At 45.6% G+C, this 25320-nt stretch overlaps 3 protein-coding genes and 1 non-coding gene across 5 annotated transcripts; 3 read left to right on the top strand and 1 right to left on the bottom strand.

Moving 5' to 3' along the window:
* Positions 1 to 11630: 11630 nt before the first annotated feature.
* Positions 11631 to 15108, top strand: LOC124694488 (flavin-containing monooxygenase FMO GS-OX-like 2). Its single transcript, XM_047227474.1, has 7 exons — positions 11631 to 12189; positions 12297 to 12367; positions 12457 to 12606; positions 13288 to 13370; positions 13474 to 13609; positions 14666 to 14839; positions 14929 to 15108. The coding sequence occupies exons 1-7, from the start codon at positions 11631 to 11633 to the stop codon at positions 15106 to 15108; spliced, it is 1353 nt and encodes a 450-aa protein (XP_047083430.1).
* Positions 15109 to 17237: 2129 nt separating this feature from the next.
* On the top strand, positions 17238 to 19373 carry LOC124694487 (flavin-containing monooxygenase FMO GS-OX-like 2). 2 transcript variants are annotated; one of them, XM_047227473.1, is made up of 7 exons: positions 17238 to 17796; positions 17870 to 17940; positions 18034 to 18183; positions 18284 to 18366; positions 18584 to 18728; positions 18834 to 19004; positions 19111 to 19373. In XM_047227473.1, exons 1-7 carry the CDS (start codon positions 17253 to 17255, stop codon positions 19291 to 19293), a joined length of 1347 nt encoding a protein of 448 aa, XP_047083429.1. In that variant the 5' UTR covers positions 17238 to 17252; the 3' UTR covers positions 19294 to 19373. The 2 variants fall into 2 exon arrangements, with proteins under 2 accessions (XP_047083429.1, XP_047083428.1); XM_047227472.1 differs by having other exon boundaries at positions 17253 to 17796; positions 18834 to 18988; positions 19089 to 19373.
* Positions 19374 to 20924: 1551 nt separating this feature from the next.
* On the top strand, positions 20925 to 23036 carry LOC124694307 (flavin-containing monooxygenase FMO GS-OX-like 2). Its single transcript, XM_047227305.1, has 7 exons — positions 20925 to 21453; positions 21524 to 21594; positions 21688 to 21837; positions 22136 to 22218; positions 22327 to 22471; positions 22577 to 22747; positions 22857 to 23036. Exons 1-7 carry the CDS (start codon positions 20928 to 20930, stop codon positions 23034 to 23036), a joined length of 1326 nt encoding a protein of 441 aa, XP_047083261.1. The 5' UTR covers positions 20925 to 20927.
* A 741-nt stretch (positions 23037 to 23777) lies between these two features.
* On the bottom strand, positions 23778 to 23848 carry TRNAG-GCC. Its single transcript has one exon. It is a non-coding gene; the product is annotated as a tRNA-Gly (tRNA).
* Between the last annotated feature and the right edge of the window lie 1472 nt (positions 23849 to 25320).

Genomic DNA, 25320 nt, shown 5'->3' on the forward strand with positions numbered 1-25320 from the left:
CGTGATCTGACTAGATCCCTTTAGAAACTTAATTTTTGATTTCCATTGGTTTGTGAATTATACCATTCCAAGAACAATTTGATTTTCATATAGAAGATTCTCTGGTGGTCACCCGTGCCAACGGTTTTTAATACAATTACGACACTTTATTGATCAAGGCAAATCATTGCAAATAGTCCGCCGGATGCAATCCGGGGTAGAGTTTCTAAAACAAATCGAAACAAACTGCTCCGCTGAGCGAGCTAGAGTATGTGCCGCAATATTAGACTCACATAAAATATGAGAAAATGATAATGCAAGGAAATTGGTCGCCATAGACTTGATGTCCTGCACGACCACGCCAATGGGACTTCTGTCCATCTCTGAAGAGTTGATTCTCTGAATTAATTACAAGCAATCAGAGAAAACCATCAGTTTGTCGAAACCTTCATCACCAGCAAGGGAAACAGCGCGGCGAAGAGCCAGCGCTTCAGCCAATTTCGGCGTTATGATCTCCATCAAGAGCTCGCTGCAAGCAATCAAGCACTCACCAGTGTGGCTTCGGATCACAACGGCAATTCCCATCTAACGCGACAATGTAAAGAGAGCAGCTCAGCAGCATCCACATTAACATACACAGTTCCTTCAGGCGGCGGAGACCATCTAGCTGCAGAGGATCTGGTCTCACGTCTATTTGAAGTATCCGGCTAAAACAAATGTTGTTCAATCATCTCGATATATGCTTTGCTTTGTTCTGCAACAGTCTGCGGTGGCTCATATTTTCACCATTACGTACACTGTTCCTGACCAACCACAGCACTGTAAGCACCATGCATTCCCTCTCTGTCGATCTAGCCAGGAAATCAAAGACCCAAGATTTTGGATTTGTGAAAAATTTCCGGCGCAGCTGAAACCCATACATGGGTTTTATCTCCTGCCACACTTCCTTAGCATACTGACACAGAATAAGAACGTATGTGCAGATGTCTCCTCCTGAGCACACAGACAACACAAGCCATTGACGCTGGAACGTGCCTACGGCAAAGTTGAACACCAGATGGTAGATAGTCATGGACAAAACGCCACAGGTTAATTTTCATTTTGCCCAGCCCTTTGATTGCCCAGAGTTTTTTCCATGGCAGGTTCTCGTCCTGCAAGCTCGAGTGTGCTCCACCTCTCTGCTTACTTTCGGTTAATGAAGAATTTCTCCTCCCAAGCCAGAGTACACACCATATTTTGTGAAGGGCCAAGAAATAAAGTCATCTCCACCCCGCCGACTGATAGGGATTTCAAGAACCCGGTTCGCAACGTCCTCTTCAAAAACGGCACGCACCACCTCCGCGTCCCATGAACCATGATCATCACTGAGTAAACAGTCCACGGTTGCGCCAATTGGGATTGGTGTCAGGGTCCGAAGCGTACACGGTTATTTGCTTTGACACCAAGGACACACTATCCCCGTTTCCCATTTTACATGTGATTTTGACTTTGCTTTGAGTCTGAGCCAACCATCACATAATCTGCTATGGAAAATGATGAATTTGCAAGTCGAGCCAATTAGTTGAGGTGAACTGATGAACTAGGGGCACTTTGATTTGTACTAAAACTGATGAAACATATGTCTTTTGCTTTGTACTGGTGGAAGAATTGATGATGTATATATGAATGTATGAATCTGAACAGACGCAGTGGCTGATATTATGAAATCATGCAAGATTGTACTGAACTTCCGATAATCAGATCATTTTTTTTAATCTTGTCCTCATAACAGATAATCAGATCATTTTTTTTTATCTTGTCCTCATAACAGATAACAATGGCCGAGTTGTCAACATAGATAAATATTTTAGACCGTGCCCTCAAAGCTATGTTTTTTAAAATTTAAGATCAATATTTGAAAATATTCCAGTTCAGAATTGGTATTCCTATGTGTACCAGTATTCAAGTTAGAGTTCTTCAAGTTAATATCACATCGAACATGTCCTGAAAGCAGATAATTTCTTCATATTATACTGTGATATATTCAGTACATAGATACAAAAAGAAGCCATTGCTAAGGTTTATAGAGGGGAAAAGAACAAAAAATTTAATTTAGAATGCACCAGCCGGGAATCGAACCAGGGTCTGTACCGTGGCAGGGTACTATTCTACCACTAGACCACTGGTGCTTTGCTGGCCACCAGCCACGCCAGAAGCTGAATTCATCCTTTTAGCTTGACCACCAAATATGTGCTCATAAAATGACCAGCAACATTCTTTTTTTGTTTTTGTTTTCGAGCACCCGAGTATAAATATAGAAACAAGAATATTAACCACTTCTAGAAGATCAACGTCCACAGTATGTGGAACACCCACAGCCCATGAGCCCAAGAAATGGCACACCGTATGCGGAACACAAGAGCCACGCGGAAGCATGCGCAAGTGAAAAGCAAGAGCAGCCTGCAGTATGCGCGTGCATGCATAGTGATTGGAGAAACAGAGCTGCAGGCCGCGCGTACGGGAGCAAGCGGCCGCCAGCGATGCTGGCGATGGAATCGAGGCGGCGTGCGGGCGAAAATTGGGCCGGCCGGTTTGACCGGTCCGAACTGCTGTTCTGCCATTTTTTCTTTCATTTCGTTTGGCAAAAAGCGGAGCAAACTTTGAACCTCTTTTAGAAGCAAAATACTGACGAGAGTAAGAGCGGAATATTTTGAAGAAGAAATATTTTTGTGGAGAACAAAAAGTGGTAGAAACGAAATGGCAAGCGCCGAGCAAAAACTCGAGCCACCTTTGGAGACGTGGAATAGAATGGATCAAAGGCGGCATATGGTGGCGAATATAAGATGGATGAAAGATACCAAACGAATGGAATGAAAAACAAAGATGATTTGAGCCAAAGAACCAAATAAAGACTCCGACCTCCTCTTAATAGTGCGGGGTCCTATACTCAAGAAAAACCGAAAAGGGAGACTAGCTTGTCGTGCTCTTCCGAACTTCATCTTCGAGTTCATTTATCGCGATGTTCTTCTCCCTTTTCACATCATCACCGAACACCATAAGAGGGCGAGAAAATTAATCGCGTCCCGCTTGATCTTGATGACGTCGCTCATGCTTCATTCAAGCCGGAACACTTCATTTGATGACATGCTCTAGATGTTAGTCACTAAAAGCTCAAATCATGAGCCTTGGAGGATTGTGACACCGACTTCGAGTCAAACCTTCTCTCTTGATAATAACTATCTTGAATCCAACAAATGGTCTTCAAGCAAAACCTATGGATTATTCCTTCAAACAAAAACTCAATGGAAATATTAGTCCATAGAAATTATCTTAAATTACCAAAAACAAACATAGGGCCAAAGTACCCTTTCACTCGGACGAGCAGGACTCTTCCTCGGACTCCTCGCCATTCGTCGGAAGGCAAAAGAATCTTGATTCAGATGAAGTGGAGAGGACCAAGGAGGCAGACCGGCTGGCGCTAACGTTAGACGGCGGCAATGCAAGGTCTTGGTAGCGGCCTCACCCAGAGCCTCAACATTCATTTTTTCGCGCTGCTGCGACATCAAACTATAACCTGTACAAGCGTCGCCAATGCCTATTGCAACACGAGTTTATCTTCAAAAAACGCAATTCGTTGCGGAATCTTTTGTATTTGCTTAATGCAACATTGTTGGATGCCAAATTAGTAAGTACCGGATAGGAAGTCATACGAAGCTTCCTGATTATTTTATAGTGCATCCTTATATTAATATAATATAAAATTACACCGTTGGGGTTTCTCCTACGGTAAAATTGTCAACAAAAAAAAATCATATGGAATACACGTGGATTGACCACAACAATAAAACAACACATGGTAATTGAAAGTCCTAATGTGCATCATGATGATCATTTCAGAGCACCATTTGTGAAACTTGAGAGTAAGAGAATTGAAAACCTTAGGAAATGATCTCGAGATATGAATTTATATTTTAATATCCATAAAATCCGTGAAATATTTATCAAATATTGTGCAAGGGTCTGAGCAGCACCCCTAATAATTATTAAAGAAATTGGGATGGACAAAAACATTAATACAAATTCTTAATTCTTGGACAGGCCTAGAGTGGAACCAGGCTTTCGACGTAGGGGATCACATCAATGTACTCGACAAGCATATGACTGTGTTTGCTGTCATTATCGGCGTTCTGATACATTGTGTCCTTGAGGCTAACCATATCCTTGAAGACACAATCTCCATTCTGGATACCGCAGAGCACGAGATGGTCGGACCCGGCTTGGAACACAGGCTCCTCATCAAGCATGGAAATTAGACGAAAATACCTCCACCTACAAAAGGGGGCGAAGCGGATGATATAGCGCCGGTGCCATCGGGGTGCCTCATCATTGGTACCAAGATCGGCGCACCTCCACATCTCTAGCGAACTTCCGTCGGCTCCTCGCTGACCAGGCACGCATAGGCACAACTCTCCTCGTAGCTCGGCTAAGCTGGATGCCGCATAGTCTAGCCCTGGGTTGCAAAGAGGCGGCGCCGGTGTGATGCTGAATGACTCATCTTCCAAGTTAAAGCGGATGAAGCCCCGAGTGTTGCGTAAAAGCGAGTCCTGGGCCGTCCAGAGCAAGGATCCCTTGAAGAAGGTCGCAGTTCGCCCTGCCATGATTGGGTACGGCGGTGGCGCTGCTGTCTCGCGCCAATGCTTGTCTGTTTTCAGGGTGAATACCTCCATCCCCGTGGTGTAGTGGTAGCCATCCTTGTCACAGCGGTAGAAGAATCGAGCAACCTTGTAGGTGCTAGAGCGAAGGTCATGGCCGAAGCCAAAGGCCTGATGGCCTCGGATGTGGGCTGGGAGTCTAGGAGGCCTCACGGAGTGCGGGCTGGAGGGAAGCGTGAGGACGCGCCGTGTGGCTGGGTTGAGCACGATCACCTTGGCGTCGGTGGGCAGCAGCACTAGGCCGTCGCAGTGCGCGAGTTCGTGCGCGTTTCTCTTGTCGGGGAAGGGTAAGTGGTCGTAGTCAGCCATGTCGTGTATCAAGGTAGCTGCAGCGGCGCCGCCCGGGTTACGCTTGTGATCCCAACCGTGCAAGCCGGCGATGATGAATTCTTCTCCACGGTCATTGTTGGTGTTCTTGATCAGAGGGGCGACGAGGAGGGATAGGTTGCGGACACGGAGGTGCGCTTGGATGAAGTAGTCGTCGTCGATGGTGTGGTGCCATGACTTGCAGACGCATCTGAACCGCAGCAGCGACCTGACGGGAAGATGGACAAGGATCTGTGTTGCAATCAGCTCATGAGGCACGTCCGGCGTGACTAGCTTGGATTTCTTGGGTTCTTTTTTTCCTGATGAGGAAGGGTGCATCACGCACGAGTGAGTTGTCGTCGGCTTTGATCTGCCGCGCGCACACCTCGTTCAATAAAAAACTCGTTCAAGAAAAAGATTGATCCCACGGTTTTATCGGCATGCAGCAGTACCGATTTGACTCGTACACGGGCAGGTTTCTATCCAGGGCCCCAATTTAGGCCTTGTTTACTTCTCTCGTATTTTTCTTCCCAATAGGTATGGGGATGGGAGGGGATTTGGTGTTCACCCAATCCCCTCAAATACCCCTCCCCAAAAATACACTAGTATGATGGAGAGTTTTTGATTTAGGCAAAAAATGTGGGGATGGGAGGGGATGGGAGGGGATATCTCGGGATTATGTCGTTTAAAACCGGAGAAGTAAACGGACTAATGGGGATTTTCCGGGATACGAAATAATCCCCTTCCATCCCCATAAATACCCTAGAAGTAAACAAGGCCTTAGAGGTAAATCAGCGAAAAACAAGTGCTCCTATTTTACCTGAGAAGGGCCGGCCAGCCTTACCTGGGCCTTGCGCTCGATCGGTACAAGAAGCCTGGCTACACAGGCTTCTGGTTTATTTCTTTGTGTTTCTTTTTTTCTTCCATTCTTCACTCCTCTCATTTGAACAATTTTAAATTATAAGTTTTTCCAAATTTTGAAACTTGAACAAATTTTATTTTTTGAAAATTTTCCATCTTTGAACATTTTTCAGATTTGAACAATTTGCAACTTTAAATATTTTTTTAATCCAAACCTTTTCAAATATGATCTTATTTCCAGATTTGAAAAGTTTTCAGTCTTGTTTTTTCCCCAAAAAAAATAATAATAATGAAATAATAGAAAAAGGAAACAAAAAACTGTATAAGGACCCATTCCCTAGGCTGGCCCAATAAGAGCGTGGACTATAGAGGCATTATGTGTGAGCGGTACTCTCGCACACACACGAGCGGGCGAAAGGGGCTCACATGTGTCTCGTTGTTCCTTGATCTTCTCTTTGTTGAATCTTGCAATCGCTAATTTGGATCGAACGATAAAAGCCGCCGTTGACAAGCTTTAAAGGTCATGCTTGTGTTGTTATATTGTGATCGAAATTCATAAAAAAGCTATCTTCTAACGTTAGGAGCAAGGCTCGTCGCCGCAGGCTTGGCCAAAGCAGATCGTCATCACCGCCTACATATATCTATTGTAAGCCGCCGTCTAGGCTTTATCAGATTATAAGATAAATCACGGAGTTTGTAAACATTTTCCGATATAGTGAAGTTTTGCTGCCTAGCACCCGTGGTTATTCCCCTATGTGCTGGAGGGGTTTTTCACGATAAATCTTGTGTCTCCTGCTATGATCGTCTTTCTATTCTTCGTTATAGCTTATCGCGTTGTTAACATGTGTTTCGCCAGAAAAGGCCTCTGGAAAAAAGGTTTCCGACACGTATACATATAGCCTTCGTATCTCCCCTTGTAAAGAGGTTTTATATTCGTATTTAATTTGAACGTGACCACGTCAAACTGGCAAGTTTTGGTATTGGGTCCTGGTGAAGGTATACGGACTTGTAGCTGGACTCAAACGTCGTCCACGTACGTCTTGGAGAAGGTCTACTCGAGTAGTAATATCCTAACTAGTCCATAATATAACGTGCGGCGTCCACGGGTTGCCGATTGTACTCTTGGTATTGCTCGATCCAAGACGATGGAGAAGAACAGCACCAGGGAGATCCCTAGAGGGAACGAGATCGTCTGACGTAGTGATGAAAACTGCAGAGGGACGTAGAGTCTGTAGTCCGTCCGTTTTGGATCCGATGGCAGCAGGTTGAATCACCTAAAAACACGGCGCTGCTGCTCAGGGAAAAACTCACGTCTAAGATTCACTTTCGCTCTCACTGGTAGAAAAATGGCCTTTAGTCGCGGTTCTCGCGGTTGCGCAACCGCGACTAATTAAGCGCGACTAAAGGCCCCCCCCTTTAGTCGCGGTTGCTTACGAACCGCGACTAAAGGCCCGTCCACGTGGGTGGCTACCGTGCGCTTGGGCGAAGGACCTTTAGTCGCGGTTGGTGTCCCCAACCGGGACTAAAGGCTATTTCGTTAATTTTTTTTAATTCATTTGGATTTCTAATTTTTTTCACTCCGTTTTTTTTTTCTTTTTTTTTTCAGAATTTCTCTTATTTCAGTTATTTGCATAGCTTAGTCTCTATCTCTAACTACACTTATCTCTAGTCAAATTACTTACTCGTGGTCAAACTTCCCGCTCGGTCACCCATCCTCCCACTACTCCACCTCTAGCACGCTTAACTTCCGAGTTCCATTCCGTTCCGCATCCAAGTGCTTCGCGAGCATGTATGTGATAGTAGTATCATATCAATCCTATTAACATGTTGATCGATGTCACATTTCTTTATTGTTTGAATTTCAAATAATTCTTTTAATAAACAAAAGTAATGATGTAATAATAATATTGAATAAATAAATAAACATTAACTTTTTAATTTGTATTATTTTTAATTTTATTAATTAATTAAATATTTTTTTAAAAAAACCTAAAATCTAAAAATTTGAAAATCTAAAAATTGGGTAAAAATGATAGTAATCTTTATGCAGAATGAAATTATTAATTTTAGGTTTTAAAAAATTAAAAAAATATAAAATCCATAATTTATAGAAAAAACTAAAATCTTCCTGCTTTTATATTTCCATTTGGAATTTTGAGAATCTAAAAATTGGCTAACCGGGTAAACCGGCCCACCTCTACTGGGGCCCACCTGCATGAACCGAAAATCCCGCCACAGGAGGTTTGAAGCGCGGCGTGATCTCCGCCGTGGCCATGAGCTGCACCGACGAGGTCGCCACCTCCGCCGGCGTCCCCATCACCTGCCGCCCAACCTCGATCCACTCGTCGGCTGGCCGGAGAAGCACCCTTCTCGGCCGACGAAGACGCGACGAAGAAATCCCCCAAAACCGCCGGCGGCGTGACCCGTCTCGGCGGCAGAGGGCCCTTCCATGCCTTTAGCCGCACCGAGGGTTTGGGCATCCGCAGCCCCGTCGGTGATGAAGACGCCGGTCGACGACCCTCCTCCCGAACGGAAGACCTTGGCGGCGAGGAAGATCTTGCCCTCGATGCGGATGACCTTGACGCGAAGCCTCGCTTCTCCCAAACTCTGGACTCCGCCGATGGATAGCCAATCCGAGACCAAAAATCGGCGAGCAGCCCATCGCCGTTGCGGCCAGCAGCAGGACCCGGCGGTGGAACCCGTGGTTCATCAGCCAGACCTCGCCATGCCACCTCCTCCGCCACGGATATCTCCTCCTCGCCTCCCGAGATCTCGCCGAGGAGACCAAAACGCGAGCCTTGGCTCGACGAGCCAGCCGACGGCAGACCTGCCGGTGTCTTTCCTAGGCAAATTGTTGTCCCTAGGAGGAAGATTGGTACTCATTAACTCGGTACTAACAAATATGGTATTGTATATGTTATCATTCTTTCTTCTGCCGAAAGGAATTCTGCATAAACTCGATTATTATCGATCCAGATTCTTTTGGCAAGGGGACAACGAGAAAAGAAATATCGATTGGTTAAATGGAGTATAGTGTGTAGTCCCAAAGATCAAGGCGGACTTGGAATTCATGACCTGGAGGTTAAGAATTCTGCTCCGCTAGGTAAATGGCTTTTTAAGCTTCTTACGAGAATGAGACATGGCAAACTATTCTTCGGAGAAAGTATATTGGCTTGAAGACGCTCTCCCAAGTGGTTTGGAAACCCGGGGACTCTCACTTCTGGGCTGGTCTCATGGGAACAAAAAATATTTTCTTTCGTCATGGTACTTTTTCTATTAAGAATGGAGCACAGATACGTTTCTGGGAAGATGTTTGGTTGGACAATGCTTCCCCGAGTGAACAATATCCTGCTTTGTATAGTATTGTTCGTCGCAAAGGTGATACCATTGCTACCGTTATGGCGACCTCACCTCCGAATGTGACGTTCAGACGGGTTTTACTTGGACAAAGGCTAACAGCATGGAATACTCTAGTTCAACGATTGGGTGATATTCAATTATCCCCTGAACCGGATGAATTTAAATGGAATCTTCATGTAGATGGCTCTTTCTCAGTTAAATCTTTATACAATGCAATCCTTCATTCTGATTTACCGAGTTGATAATAATAAGAAAATTTGAAAGATGAAGATACCATTAAAAATTAAGATTTTTGGATGGTACCTTCGTCGAGGAGTTATTCTTACTAAAGATAATCTTGTTAAGCGGAATTGGCACGGAAGTTCACGGTGTGTTTTCTGTCATCATGATGAAACCATCAAACGCCTATTCTTCCAATGCAGTTTTGCGAAATCTATATGGTCAGTCATCCAAGTAGCGTCTACCCCGTATCCCCCGACTAGTGTGGCAAATGTCTTTGGCAATTGGCTTCACGGTGTTGATTCAAGGTTATCCGGGCGCCGTGGCTAAGTAGAAATGACAAGATTTTTAACGATAAAAACTGTTCTTTGTTGCAGGTCATCTACAGATGTACAGGTATTCTCCGTTCATGGTTACATCTTCAGCGGGTGGAGAACCGAGACCTATTTCCGACGACGAAGAAGACATTGACACTTGAATTAGCGTGTAGATTTTAGTTCTAAAACTATGTAAATTATGTTTGCATAAATGAAATTTGTATCAAAATTTGGCACGCTTTTAAAACTTCATGCCATTTCATTTGTCTCCTGTGCGTGGTCAACTAGCCAGCGGATCGAATGGGTCGTGCCACTGAGTGCTCTGTCCGGGCAGGCTGGACCGGACGATGCATCCTTTGCATGGGCCAATCTAAATGGACAGAAACGAACTATTTATGTCGTCGATTTCGGTTGGCCCACTAGAGAATGATGCCCTTACATCTCTCCGGCCAAAAGGTTGAGCTGGGCTGGGATTCTCCAAAAACGTGTGTTCGTGCATCATGAACATTCTTTCTATGGAAGTATAGCTGTCTGTCTATTAACTGTGCATTACTTCTGCATTACGAAGGAAGAAGCAGATGCATCTAGATGAGCTATCACACATATTGGTAGAATTATAGCATATGGTTGCCGGCTTGCCGCGTAAAATAAGTAGAAACTATAGCATGTAGTTAGCTAGTGGGCGCCGACGCTGTCACTCCTCAACAGACACATGGATATGTGGTTGTACTGCATATTAATTATCTGTGTGGAGATACTCTAAGAACAAGTACAATAAGATACAGTTAGCTTGTCTCCCTCCCTCTCTCGATTCAGATGGTGTTATACGGCGGTAAAAGGGCCAAAACCGGGACAAGGGCACAAGGCGGAAAGGAAAACGGTGAACCAAGTGTGGAAACTAGGATCCCTCGGACAATTTCTGGCCTCCGAGAAAAACCCAGGTTTTGGCCAAAACTCCGACAATCCAAGCGGGGCGTACAAGAGAAAATATATGAGTCCGACAATCCAATCCAATCACGATTTTTTGGGCACTCATCGTATGTATACACGCAAAGTTTGTTTTGTTACGAGTAAAGGGCTCTATTTGCAATGCTCATGAAACTGTCGAGAAAGTCATCACCTTTTCTTATGGTGTCCTTTTGAGGTGGGATTCCAGTGGAATATATATTCGATCGAAAAACAAAGAAGAAATGAGAAATGAGGAAAGAAGATGAAAAAGGGATGGCAACAAACAAACGGAGAGCCCACAAAGGAAAAGGCGGCCGGGGCCTCTTCTCTCAACCTGGCCACGGGCCACGGCCCAAAAACCTTATGGCCTGTTTGGTTTGTGTCCCCAGCTTACCCTACCAAAAAATTGGGCATGCCAAATATCCTCCTGTCTGTTTGGTTTGTTGCTAATTATTTGGCTGCCTATGGATCACTTGTTGTTTTCTTCATTGATTCTAGCCAAAAGCCTATGGGTGGCAGATTCCCTTGCCAAAAAGATTTGCTAGCCAATTTTGGTAGGGTTCCCGTAGGCGCAATCCAAACACACCCTTAATTCCTGTCCGGCCTGCCCGTCATCGGCGGCGTGCAGCGTTGATTGTGCGATGGTTCTACATCGTGGCCGCCCCCCTGGTGGCCGCGGCCGGCGGCATCTCCGGCTCCGGCGAGGTGGGTCCGGTGGGACGCAGAACTTAGAACTCAGATTGTCTTACGCACGTGACAATTTGCTGATCATGCTGAGGCTGCTAACAGATCCCGACCGAAACATAAACAAGAGAGGCGGCTATGCCTGTACGACTTCTGATTAAACGAACGAAAGAATCCGAATACAAAAATGGCGCTCGAACAAAGGAAGCAACTCACTGAACGACGATCGAGAGGACGAGACTTTGCACGTACGCCCACTCCTGAAATGCCTCCCTGCCGCGTCGCCGTGATCGGCGCCGGAGCCGCCGGGCTGGTGGCGGCGCGCGAGCTGCGTCGCGAGGGCCACGCCCCCGTCGTCTTCGAGCGCGCCGCGGCCGTGGGCGGCAACTGGCTCTACGACGAAGACGCTCCAGCCAGCGCAGCCGACCTGCTCCGCGCCGGCGGCGTCCACTCGAGCCTCTACGCGTCCCTCCGCACCAACCTGCCCCGCGAGTGCATGGGCTTCCTCGACTTCCCCTTCGTCCCCGATCCCGACGGCGGCGCCGGGACCGAGACCTCCTACTCCCACGACCCGCGCAGGTTCCCCGGCCACGAGGAGGTGCTCCGGTACCTCGAGGCGTTCGCGCGGCGGTTCGACCTTCATGGGCTCGTACGGTTCGAGACGGAGGTGGTCCGCGTCCGCAGGGACGACGCGAGCGCGGGCTGGAAGGTGTCGTACTGCTCGCGGAAGCTCGCCCATGGCAGCAGCGAGCAAGAGGAGGTGTTCGACGCCGTCGTTGTCTGCAACGGTCACTTGGCCGAGCCGCACGTCGCCGACATCGCCGGTAACCACCCGATGTCCGACAGTCCTACAGTTACACGCGTGCAGTTAAGTAAGCTTGCATGGCTATTGCATGGCTGAGCTAAATTAACAGCCGATTGAATGTTGCAGGCATCGATACATGGCCCGGGAAGCAAATGCACAGCCACAACTACCGTGTGCCCGACTCGTTTCACGGACAAGTGCGTCCTAGCTTGTTGATGAACTTCTGTTTACTTCCTACTGAACTAGACCGATAATAATAACGCGTAAATATTGACTTGTTGTCTAGGTTGTGGTGGTAATCGGATCAGCGCCCAGTGGACACGAAATTTCGAGGGACATTGCAGGTGTCGCGAAAGAGGTCCATGTTGGGCGTCGGTCACCCCCCACCTCTGAAATGCAGATCACTGCCCGTGCAAACTTGTGGCTTCATCCTATGGTAAACCAAGCCTAAATAATAGTACTGTATATATATTTAAGAAATTCGGTCGTGCGCACCCATGTTTTTATTCCGACCGATTGGTTCTGGAGGGAGCGGCGCGAAGCTCTTTTTCTTTGATTGACATCAAGTGACTATGGATCCATGATGAAAGTCGGAAGAAGAGAATTTCATGAAGGCCAGAGGGGAGGACTAGCTAAGGGAGGTTCAAGTCTTTGCGTTGTTGAGGGACTTGCTTGGTGTTTCGGACTTCACAGCAGCGGTATGAAAGTGGGGGCGACAACACAGGTGAAGTGCAGAGTCCTACCTTTCAGGGTGAAAACCCAAGGTCCGGCCTTAATTGGTTGTGCCTGGCAATGTCCTTGGTGGAGGCATTTGTTTTGAGAGCGGGGACTAGTACGTAATTCAGGTGTTGTCTTGGCGGTGGATGTATTGCTGTTGTTAGGCCCGAGATACTGTAGCGGGACTTTTATTTCTTAGTTTTCTCTTCTTGTTTTTGGCTGTGTGCATCCGTAGTGCCATTAGGGTGGTGCGTTGTTGCAGAGGCTGGGTGTAATTGGTATCTTCTTGATATTAATATATTCCCTTTATCGAAAAAAAAATATATTTAAGAAAAACATCTTTACAATATCATATATAGTATTCACAAAGAAATTTAATCAGTATACGAAACGTTTGAAGGTCGAGCGCGCTGAGGAAGATGGCAGCGTGGTGTTCAAAGATGGTAGTCGTGTTAAAGCTGATGCCATCGTGCACTGCACCGGGTAAGTGAACTGCTATGCCCTCCTAAATTTAGTCGACATGGTTGCTCGATATAAACACATTGTGTGTACATAGTCTTAAGCATTTTTATTGTTATTTGCGTAGATACAAGTACAACTTTCCATTCCTAGGTGATGATGTTGGTATCTACGTCGACGACAACCGCGTGGGCCCGCTATACCAGCATGTCTTCCCCCCACACTTGGCTCCTCACATCTCCTTCATTGGGCTGCACATCAAGGTCAGCTTAACTTGCTAGTGGATCATTCTTTTCAGCTCCATCCTCTAGCAAAATGGACCCTCCCATGCCAACCCGCAAGTGAACGGCTCAAAATCATTTCTGCGCCAAAATAAGGTCGACTTTAGGGATGAAAGGGTAACATAGAAGTTAAGAAAAATGTGTGCTATGCTACATCCCCTCCCAAAAATTTGAAAGGGTAAAATTGACTTTTAATAATTAGTTTCTAGTTAAAATTAAATGTTGTTGGCCCGATGTATGCCTGTGCGCACCACAAGTACTCATCTTGTTGGAAACATTATCCATCCCGAGACTAAGGATTTGAATAATCTACCAACTACCAGAATGGGTGGCGGATATGCCCGCAATTCTTGAATTCATTGTTGTCCAACAAACACCAGGCATCATCTGACACACGGTTCAAATCTTTGGGATTGCGAGAGACATTTGGTAGAGTCTGACTGAGGAAAAGGTAACTTACATGTTACAAAGGAAGAAGAAAATGTGTATGCTATCTAAGTGGGTTATATAGAGCTGCAACATGCTTATAAATGAGTATACCATGAAGCCTTTTATTACAAACAGATACAAACGTGAACCGAGGCATAGCCCAATGGTTGGGATGGGTTGATGCATCCCCGCACACCCAAGTTTGAATCTCTGTATTCGTAATTTGGTGTTATGCACACAATCACTTCTAGTAAAAACACGACGCTTTGGATTTCTTCCCCTGAAAGCCAAATCATTTTCACAAACAGGTAAACATACAGTGTAATCTCCATTGTTTGATGTCTTTAGATGGTTGTAGGCTTGTAGCATAGTGAAGAATAAAAGCTACAAGAATTCAAAGCTGAAGTGCAATAAAAAAAGAAAAGAGTTGTACACCTTCATACCAGGTTTTCATCTGTCCAACATTGATGTGCACGAACCCCAGCTCGGTCTTGCTTGAAATACCTCTGCCCTATAGTAATCTAGGCAAGGTTGTAGCTCCGAGCTTAATTATAATTAGTGTTTTGTCTATGCATGCACTTATGCATATTAATTAAGATTTCTTCACAGGCTCTTCTTTTCCCCTTGTTTCAACTCCAAAGCAACTGGGTGGCCGGAGTCCTATCGGGAAGGATAAAGCTCCCGTCACAAGATGAAATGAAGGAACATGTCGCAACATTTTACAGGGAGATGGAGGCTGACGTATTCCCCAAAAGAAACACTCATAACCTAGGAGCATGCACGGTAAATACGGCCACACTTCCCCTTTTCATATACATAAAATAGGCAATGATGGCCGACTTAATTTTTTAAAATATTATTTTGGCATGTAGTATAAGTACGAAGACTGGGTTGCTGAGAAATGTGGGCATGAGAATATTGAAGGGTGGAGAAAAGAGATGTTCATTGCGGCGCTAAAGAACTTTGCTCATCGCCGTGAGAGCTACCAGGATGAATGGGACGACGACCACCTGTTACCACAAGCACACCGAGACTTTGCCAAGTATTTGTGACTGATTTTCGGATATAATTTTATTTGTCTTCCATGTAGTACTTCTTGTACCATTTCGAAAAATGTAGTACTTCTTGTTCATGTTCGCCTTTGTCCATTATATGAAACAATTAATATAAGAATGCCTTTAATTTGCACATGAAATGCAAAAACTTTCTCAAAAGTATATGTCAGTAGTGTTCCACTGTCACACTCTGCTTGTTATATCGTGGGTCTGTGTCAGCCCTCAACGTATTATTTTACTGTACACTCATGGTTTTGTTAGTTGAAAAACTTTGATGGCTTCGACGTTAAGTATGCATGTACGTTGGGTGAAAAACTAGATTCAGATCAGGAAATATCGTCGCACATGCCTCACTCCGTTGCTAAACCTTGTGGTTAATTTGAAATTTGGCTTGGGGTTACAAAATAATGTATTTCGATTTTGTTTGAAAAGAAGAATTAAAAAATTGATGGTTGACTTTGATCTGGTGCTACTACTACTATTTAATTGTCTAGCTGCTTGGACTTTATTAATTTTGCGATGATAATAAAATAGTTCAACTAGTCGGACCATAACAAGCTGAATTATGTGGCCGACCCGTCCTGTTGGTTAATCACTGATGAGGATATCCAGGCCTGGTACACTAGGACAGCCATTGATATGATGTTTGAGTCTAAGATTGTACCAGTATTTTATCATAGTCTTGTTATTAGGAAATAATAATGTAGCCAGGTCATGTGGTGGACCAAATTAGGGTTTTAGTAGTGTCTATTTGACTTGGGCCTGTCCAAGTCGAATTAGGGTTAGGCCCATAAGTGGGCGCCCCAGCCCAATAGGGGCTGGCCGGCCCCCTCCCCCTCATATAAGGAGGTGGGGCGGCTAGGGTTAGGGGTAGACCACGTTTAAGATAAACCCTAGTTCTTAGTTATTTGCTCTGCAAAACTATTGAATTCCCTACACCATATTGCTTGATATTGTGTAGATCCTGATAAAGTCTTGTGTGATCTGCTATTCTATTGGGAATTAGACGGTTGCAACTTACCGCTTCGTGGTCGGCGGCTACGTGCGCAAGTGTGTGGAGTTGCGAATATCTTGCAGGGTTGAGGGGTGTTGCATTGCCGACAGGGATCAATCGAGAGATCTCGTTGCGTCATACAAGTTATCATCCACTTCATCAAGTTACCCCCGCTGCAATCACCCCGTGATCATCATCACCACCCTTGCTTACTGAGAAGATCGGGCCACCCCTTATCATCTTGGTATCAGAGCTCATTCAAAATCAATTTACTTTGGGTTTGCTAAAACTAAGTTACTAGTGCTCATTCAAGTTCTACACCGTTCAATTTCATCGGGATTCATGTATCTAAAGTTGTAAGTTGAATAACATCTATACTTCTTTTTTTAGTTTTAAGTAGGATTGCATTTAAGAAAAAGGGCTTCGAACTGTTAGATTTGCTTTGCAATTTATGCTAGTCGTAAATTGTAACATGGATTGCATCCGAGATTTGATGACATCATCTTATTCTCATTCAAACGAGAATTAGCCGCACCCTGCTTACTTATATGTCCTGATCTGTTAGTAATGCAAGCATTCGGTGCATCTATAAAACAGAGGAAACCATTTCAGCCACATGCGAAATGCATGTTACTACTAGGGTAGAAACGTGATGGGCTGCTATGTCTCAGTCAACTGAGATTTTCTTAAGTTTAAGTCACTTACAAAAAAATACGTACTTGAGTTGCACTTTTCTGTTAAAAAGTGCAATTGCACTTTTCTACCAGAAATGTGCAACTTGACTAAGTTGCACTTTTTTTTGAACTGCAGTTGCACTTTTCTGAGTTGACTGAGACTTAAGAAAATCTCAGTCAAATGGGACATAGATTAGCCGCCACCTTAATTTTGTCAAATGACCCAAAATGTAATGAAGCCTGTCGATCGAGCTGGGGGAGCAATTAATCCGCGGTAAGTATAGCCGGTGCATGTGAGCAGAGATTAGCCGCCACCTTAATTTTGTCATATTGATAACCACTTTATCAATGAATGAATACTATATAAAAATTGGCATGGCCAACTGCTCCACGTGAAGAAAACACAAAACGCTCAACGCAGCGACCAGAGCAGCAGACCAGCTTGAAGACTTTCCCTTGACCCTTGGCCTCCGATGCCATCTCGGGTCGCCGTAATCGGCGCGGGAGCTGCCGGCCTGGTGGCTGCGCGCGAGCTGCGGCGCGAGGGCCACGACCCCGTCATCTTCGAGCGCGCCGCCGAAGTGGGCGGCACCTGGCTCTACGACCCGGCAGCCTCGGCTGATCCGCTCGGCGCCGGCGCCGTCCACTCGAGCCTCTACGCCTCCCTCCGCACCAACCTGCCCCGCGAGATCATGGGCTTCCTCGACTTCCCCTTCGTCGCCGGCGAGGTCTCCGGCAGCGACCCGCGCAGATTCCCCGGGCACGAGGAGGTGCAACGGTATCTTGAAGCGTTCGCGCGGCGGTTCGACCTCTACGGGCTGGTCCGGCTCCGGACGGAGGTGGTCCGCGTCCGCAGGAACGCCAGCACGGGGAGCTGGTTGGCATCGTACTGCTCCAGGAAGCTTGCCGGCGCCGGCAGTGATGAACTTGAGGAGGAGGAGGAGGAAGAGGAGGAGTTCGACGCCGTTGTCGTCTGCAATGGCCACTTCACGGAGCCGCGTCTCGCCGACATCGCCGGTATGTTATACTGATATGCCTACACGTGCTACTAGTCAGCGAGGTTCATGGTGATCGATAGAATGATTTGCAGGCATAGATGCTTGGCCCGGAAAGCAGCTGCACAGCCACAATTATCGTGTACCCGACCCATTTCACGGCCAAGTGTGTCATTTATCATCCATCACATTGCTTATTAATAATCGACGTGCAATACATGAGTATGAAATTTGCATCGTGTATCTTCTTGTTAGCTAGGTTGTGGTGATAATAGGATACCGTCCCAGTGGGATGGACATTTCGAGGGAAATCGCTGGTGTCGCCAAAGAGGTTCATGTTGCCACTCGATCGGTGCCTTGTGAAGTCCAGAGTACAACGGCACATCCCAACTTGTGGTTACATTCCATGGTAAATTATTAATATCATCATGCTCAAATCCAACTCCGCCATCACGTTGAGGTAGCTAGTAAAAGGTACTGGTTAATACCACTCCTAATGTTTATTACAGATAGATCATGCAGAGGAAGATGGCACCGTGGTGTTTCAAGACGGCAGTCAGGTCAAAGCTGATACCATCCTACACTGCACTGGGTAAGCGAGTTAGTACATTTTTCCATAAAGTTTCAAAAGTTAGCATTAAGCTAATATAATTAATAAGATCTCACACCCGGCCTCAACCATGGCTAGAATGCACACAGCACAGCCGTTAGTGAGTAGTACATCGGTTTGAATTTAGTCAATTTAGCCTCTGCTTTCTGAGAAAGACTATCTTGTTTGAATTAGGTCTTCTCTTTTCCTGATTACCTAGATACAAATACAAATTTCCATTCCTGGATGAGAGCGATGATGCTATTGGTATCTTTGTGGATGAGAACCGTGTGGGCCCATTGTATAAGCATGTGTTTCCGCCACAATTGGCTCCTCACATCTCCTTCATCGGATTGCCTTTCAAGGTCAGCTTAATTTGCTAGCTACGCTAGCTCACCGGAAAAGGTGGTTCACTAGCTAGCTTCTTGATCGATGCATTCACGAGTATGAAGTAAGATATATTTCTCTAGGCTATCCCTTTTCCATTGTTTCAACTCCAAAGCAACTGGGTGGTCGGAGTTCTGTCAGGAAGGATTGACCTCCCATTCCAAGAGGAGATGATGCAAGATGTGAAAACATATTACTTGGAGATGGAAGCTCGCGGATGCCCCAAAAGATACACTCACGGCCTGCAGTTAGCTGTATGTCCATATACCTACATACATCACTGATCTTCATGCTTTGAAAATTAAGCTTAGGTGATACTTGTAATATATCTTTACTTGTCTAATTGTTATGAAATTACAGTTTGAGTATGAGGACTGGCTGGTGGAGCAATGTGGGTTGGAAAATATCGAGGTGTGGAGGAAAGAGATATATGTCGGCGCAAAACCCAAGATGTTGGATCGACCTGAGAGTTATCGAGACAAGTGGGATGATGATCATGACCTATTAGCACAGGCATACCATGATTTCAAAGAGTATATTTGACCTGATCTCATCAATAGACTCCCTCAAACTACTTACTATTTGGCTTCCACCGCTGAATAATTTCCTTCTGACGACTGTTTTAATTTCCATATATCTGAAATCTTGGAAGTCACAATTAGGAGAGTTCCCCTAAATAGGTGATGTAATTTTAGTAAAAAAATCACACTTTGTAAGTTCTCTTAAATATGGCAGGAGATATGAAAAACTAAATACCAAATAAACAAAATATTTTGCTTAATCTATAGTCATTGATTTGGTTTATTGTATTCCTCGGAGTGCTTACCCCAATATCGGTAAAAGAAACCAGAATCTAATATTTTTTGTATATTCATTCGTTCAAACATAGAAATTGTTGATTCATACAAAATTTTGCAAGCATATTTGAGGACGGCGTGAGTACTATTATGTATATTTCACTTTACTTGAACTCGTGCACAATGACGTAGAAATTTCATTAGAAAGGTGCCTAGTTTCTAGGGTTTGTTCTAACGATCTAGCGACTCGTGATATTGGAACCTCAACGCTTACTCTGGTGCCCCTCAGATAGGGGTGTAAACGGATCAGATCGAATTTGGATCATACCATATCAATTTTTCAGATTCGGATCAGAGAAGATAACCGGTTTCAGATTCAAATGTGGATATACTTTACCACGGATTGGAATCGGAAATAGGCCGGATTCGGACCTTAAATAAAAATAGTTTGATAGATGCTCTCATCGGTAGATATTGATAGTTCTTGCAAATCTTAAAAGAAATTTAAATTTTTAGGTTTGTCTAGTTAAAAAATAGACATAATACACTAAAACTTGTACTGATAGAAATTTAGAGCTAAACATCCTGGCCAAATTTTTTTTTGGTAACTAAATACCTACTAACCTTGTAAGATTGGTCTTGGATTTTGACTCAAAAATTGGATTATCCGGTTAAAAATCTTCGGATTATCCTGATTAAATTTTAGATAATCAATATCCACATGCTATTTGCTATACTATATCATATTATGTGTCTGGAGCATCCCTTCAGAATCAGTTATCCTTATCCGTCGGGTTCTATATATAAAATCGGATATGAATATATTAAAATGGATTCTAGGCCGGTTTCGACACGGAAAGTATCCTATATGTTTATGCCCCCTCAGATCTTTTCGGTGGCGCAACTAATCTGTCTTGTCAGTGTCACAAGAAAGAAAAAGTGATGAAATCTGATTGGATCGGAAGACCTGGCAATGGGGCATTCAAACTTGTAAAGTGTACGTGATTACGATTTACTCCCTCCGTTCAGAAATGTGAGATGTTGAAGCATTTTATTTGGTCCATCTACTTTAGTTTAGATCTAATCTATTTTTATGTGGAGGTTCACTCACTTTGATTTATATCTATTATTACTTTAAAAATACGTAAAACATTACATTGATACTCAGATAGAGTATCATTTAATTAGCGGTAAGTATAGCCCGCTCATGTGATCGGCGATTTGCCGCCACTTTGCTTTTGTCCCACTGATCATCACTTTTCGAATAGAAGAAATGATATGGCCAACTGCTCCACGTGGAGAAAACAAAACAAACTCAACGCAACGACGAGAGCAGCAGAGACGAGACCAGACTAGCTTGAAGACTTTCGTCGGCCTCCGATGCCATCTCGTGTCGCCGTGATCGGCGCGGGAGCCGCCGGCCTGGTGGCTGCGCGGGAACTGCGGCGCGAGGGCCACGACCCCGTCGTCTTCGAGCGGGCCGCCGGCGTGGGCGGCGTCTGGCTCTATGACTCAGCCGCCTCCGCCGACCCGCTTGGCGCCGGCGGCGTCCACTCGAGCCTCTACGCGTCCCTCCGCACCAACATCCCTCGCGAGTGCATGGGCTTCTTCGACTTCCCCTTCGTCGCCGACGAGAGCACCGGCGACCCGCGAAGGTACCCCGGGCATGAGGAGGTGCTCCGGTACCTCGAGGCGTTCGCGCGGCGGTTCGACCTCCACGGGCTGGTCCGGCTCGAGACGGAGGTGGTCCGCGTCCGCAGGGACGACGCGAGCGCGGGCTGGAAGGTGTCCTACTGCTCGACAAAGCTCTCCGGCGCCGTCAGCGAAGAAGTAGAGGAGGAGGTGTTCGACGCCGTCGTGGTCTGCAACGGCCACTACGCCGAGCCGCGTCTCGCCGGCATCGCTGGTATGTATGCGATGCGATTGCGTACACATGCTACTACTGAGCAAAGATCATTGTGATTGGCAATTTGCAGGCATAGATGGTTGGGCAGGAAAGCAGATGCACAGCCACAGTTACCGTAAGCCCGAGCCGTTTCATGACCAAGTGCGTGCGTCATCTTCATCTATCATCCATCCATCCATTACCTTGATTCTTATATACAGTATGAGATAATTAATTACCTCCTTTGGTAGCTAGGTTGTGGTGATAATAGGATACAATCCCAGTGGGATGGACATTTCGAGGGACATTGCTGGTGTCGCCAAAGAGGTCCATGTTGCCATTCGATCAGCGCCTTACGGACTGCAGAGTACTACTGCAAAAGCCAACTTGTTGCTACATTCCATGGTAATCAGTAGTAGTAGTAGCAGCAGCAGCAGCAGTAGTAGTAGTATGTTGTATTACTATCGCACACAAATCGAACACCATGTCACATCAAGATAACTAGAGAAATTAAGTCATGCCGCGAGAGTAGATCATGTTTTTATTGGGTGTGTGAGTTCGTCGTTCTTTTTGCTTGCAAATATTGGTTGCCGGTTCTTGTAATTATTTCTATCCTTCTATAAATATATGGCACACCTTTGGTGTGCCCTCGAAAAAAAAAGAGATATAAAATTGGTATTGCTACTCTAAATATTTGTTGCAGATCGAGTGTGCCGAGGAAGATGGCACCATTGTGTTCCAAGACGGTAGTCGGGTCAAAGCGGATGTCATCATCCACTGTACTGGGTAAGTAACTACTAGTGCATATTAAGTTCTATAATGTAGATTATGCTTTTCTTGACAAGAAAGATCATCTTAATTGAATAAAGTTGTCTCTATGTCTTAATTATGTAGATACAAGTACAACTTCCCATTCCTAGGTGACGGCGAAGAGGCTGTTGGTATCTGTGTGGACGACAACCGAGTGGGTCCTCTATACAAGCATGTGTTCCCACCACAACTTGCTCCTCACATGGCCTTCATTGGATTGCCGTTCAAGGTTAGTTTAATTTGCTAGATAAGTCCGTTAATTGGGAGAATAGTTCACACGCTAGTTTTTTTGATCCATACATTCACGCATAAAAATTAAGTTATTTCTTTCTAGGGCATCCCTTTTCCATTGTTTCAACTGCAGAGCAACTGGGTGGCTGGAGTTCTATCAGGACGGATTGAGCTCCCATCACAAGAGAAGATGATGCATGACGTGGAAACATTTTACTTGGAGATGGAAGCTCGCGGATGCCCCAAAAGATACACTCATGGTCTGACACTAACGGTATGTGCATGTGCATGTGCCTAAGTCATAGATCTTCATACTTTGGTAATTTAGCTTGCTTGGTACTTACTATTATAACTTTACTATTGGAACCGTATCGGCATTCCAGTTTGAGTATGAGGACTGGCTGGTGGAGCAATGCGGGCTAAAGAAGATTGAAGAGTGGAGGAAAGTGATACACCTCGCAGCAAGAACCAAGGTGTCAGATCAGCCTGAGAGCTACCGAGACAAGTGGGATGACGACCATTTGCTGGCACAAGCACACAATGATTTCACAAAGTATTTCTGACCTGATCTGACTCCCTTTAGAAACTTATTTTTTTACTTCCATCGGTTTGTGAATTATACCATTCCAAGAACAATTTGATTTTCATATAGAAGATTCTCTGGTGGTCACCCGTGCCAACGGTTATTTGCTTTGACACCAAGGACACACTATCCCCGTTTCCCATTTTACGTGTGATTTTGACTTTTCTTTGAGTCTGAGCCAACCATCACATAATCTGCTATGGAAAATGATGAATTTGCAAGTCGAGCCAATTAGTTGAGGTGAACTGATGAACTAGGGGCACTTTGATTTGTACTAAAACTGATGAAACATATGTCTTTTGGTCTGTACTGGTGGAAGAATTGATGATGTATATATGAATGTATGAATCTGAACCGATGCAGTGGCTGATATTATGAAATCATGCAAGATTGTACTGAACTTCCGATAATCAGATCATTCTTTTTTATCTTGTCCTCATAACAGATAACAATGGTCGAGTCATCAACATAGATAAATATTTTAGACCGTGCCCTCAAAGCTATGTTTTTTTTTATTTAAGATCAATATTTGAAAACATTCCAGTTCAGAATTGGTATTCCTGTGTGTACCAGTATTCAAGAAGTTAATATCACATCGAACATGTCCTGAAAGCAGATAATTTCTTCATATTATACTGTGATATATTCAGTACATAGATAACAAAAAGAAGCAATTGCTAAGGTTTATAGAGGGGAAAAGAACAAAAAATAAAATTTTAAATGCACCAGCCGGGAATCAAACCCGGGTCTGTACCGTGGCAGGGTACTATTCTACCACTAGACCACTGGTGCTTTGCTGGCTGTATTTCTTGAAGTACGGAACAAAATTTTCGGATTAGCTTAGAAACTGTTTTGCACCATATCGGTCAAATCTCGACACAATTATATCTTTCTCATTACTTCTGAAAAAAGCACCTCCCTATTTATCTTTGCATAAATGTGTGGTGTAGTAAAAGATAAAAAGAATTCATAAGATTTACTTATACCTAGGGTGTCAAGATTGACGACGGCCTTGGGACACATCACCTTGGACATATGGAGTCCTCATCCGTGGCATGCAGCAGCACCATCCTCAACAACTGCATGCCTAGCCCTGCGTCATGATGGTGTCATAGAACTTGGTGTTGCATTAGTGTGAGGCTAGAGTAGACACCCTTGTCATATGAGCTGGAGAAGATTTAGGTGAAGCAGCACTTGGCACTACAGGAATCTGCCAAGATGCCGACGGCCTCCAGCCCTCGGCGTATCACCGCCTCGCCCTCGGCGTACACTACGCCGACGGGGCCCCTCGGCGTAGCTCCTCGGGGAAGGTGGGCCTCGGCGCATGCCACTTGGCCCTCGGCGTAGCTCCGCCCGTCGGCGTAGACGGAGTGGGCCGACGGCTGGCTCCACCCGTCGGCGTAGTGGCCGTCGGCGCAGGTCGCTAACCGGCACCGTCAAGGTGACGGCCGTTACGGCTACGCCGAGCGCCGCACCGTCGGCGTACGGTGACGCGTGGCGAGCCCTGGTCGACCTTGGCGCTCGATACGCCGAGGGCCACCCCGTCGGCGTAGTTGGACGCGTGGCGCCGCCTGGTCGCTCCTGCCTCCCGATACGCCGAGGGCCTCACCGTCGGCGTACCGCCACACGTGGCGCGGCCTGGGCGATCCTGGCGCCCATACGCCGAGCGCCTCCCCGTCGGCGTACATGGACGCGTGGCGCGGCCTGGGCGTCCCTGGGCGACGGCCGCTACCCCGAGGGCCTCCCCGTCGGCGTAGGCCCGACCATTTGGTCCATTTCTGGACGCGTGGCGCGCCACGGGTGATCACGGGAGCTACCGAGGGGGAACCCGTCGGCGTAGAGGGTACCATTTGGTACATTTTTTGCGTTTTTCTTTGTTTGCGCGTTTTCCAGATTTGGCGAGGATACACAAGCACATATAATTCACATGAAATTCATAGGCATGAAGTGCAAATACATATAACATCAAGTGCATACATAGTGTCATAGTGCCATAGGTTGCATACATAGTGTCATAGTGACATAGGATGCATACATAGTGCCATAGTGTGCATACATGCATGGTGCCATAGTGTGCATAAGATACATGGGACTACTAGAGGAGCTCGTCGCCGCTAAACACCGGCCCGGGCCGATTCCTTCCGGTAGAAGCTGCGGAAGAACCACCGGGAGAAGGACCGGGAGAAGTACCGGGAGAAGTACCGGGTGTAGCACCGGGAGAAGGACCACCATGATGAACCGGTGTCATGTCCCTCCCACCACCA

This window comes from Lolium rigidum, chromosome 3 (assembly GCF_022539505.1).
Source record: "Lolium rigidum isolate FL_2022 chromosome 3, APGP_CSIRO_Lrig_0.1, whole genome shotgun sequence".
Taxonomy (NCBI): Eukaryota; Viridiplantae; Streptophyta; class Magnoliopsida; order Poales; family Poaceae; genus Lolium; species Lolium rigidum.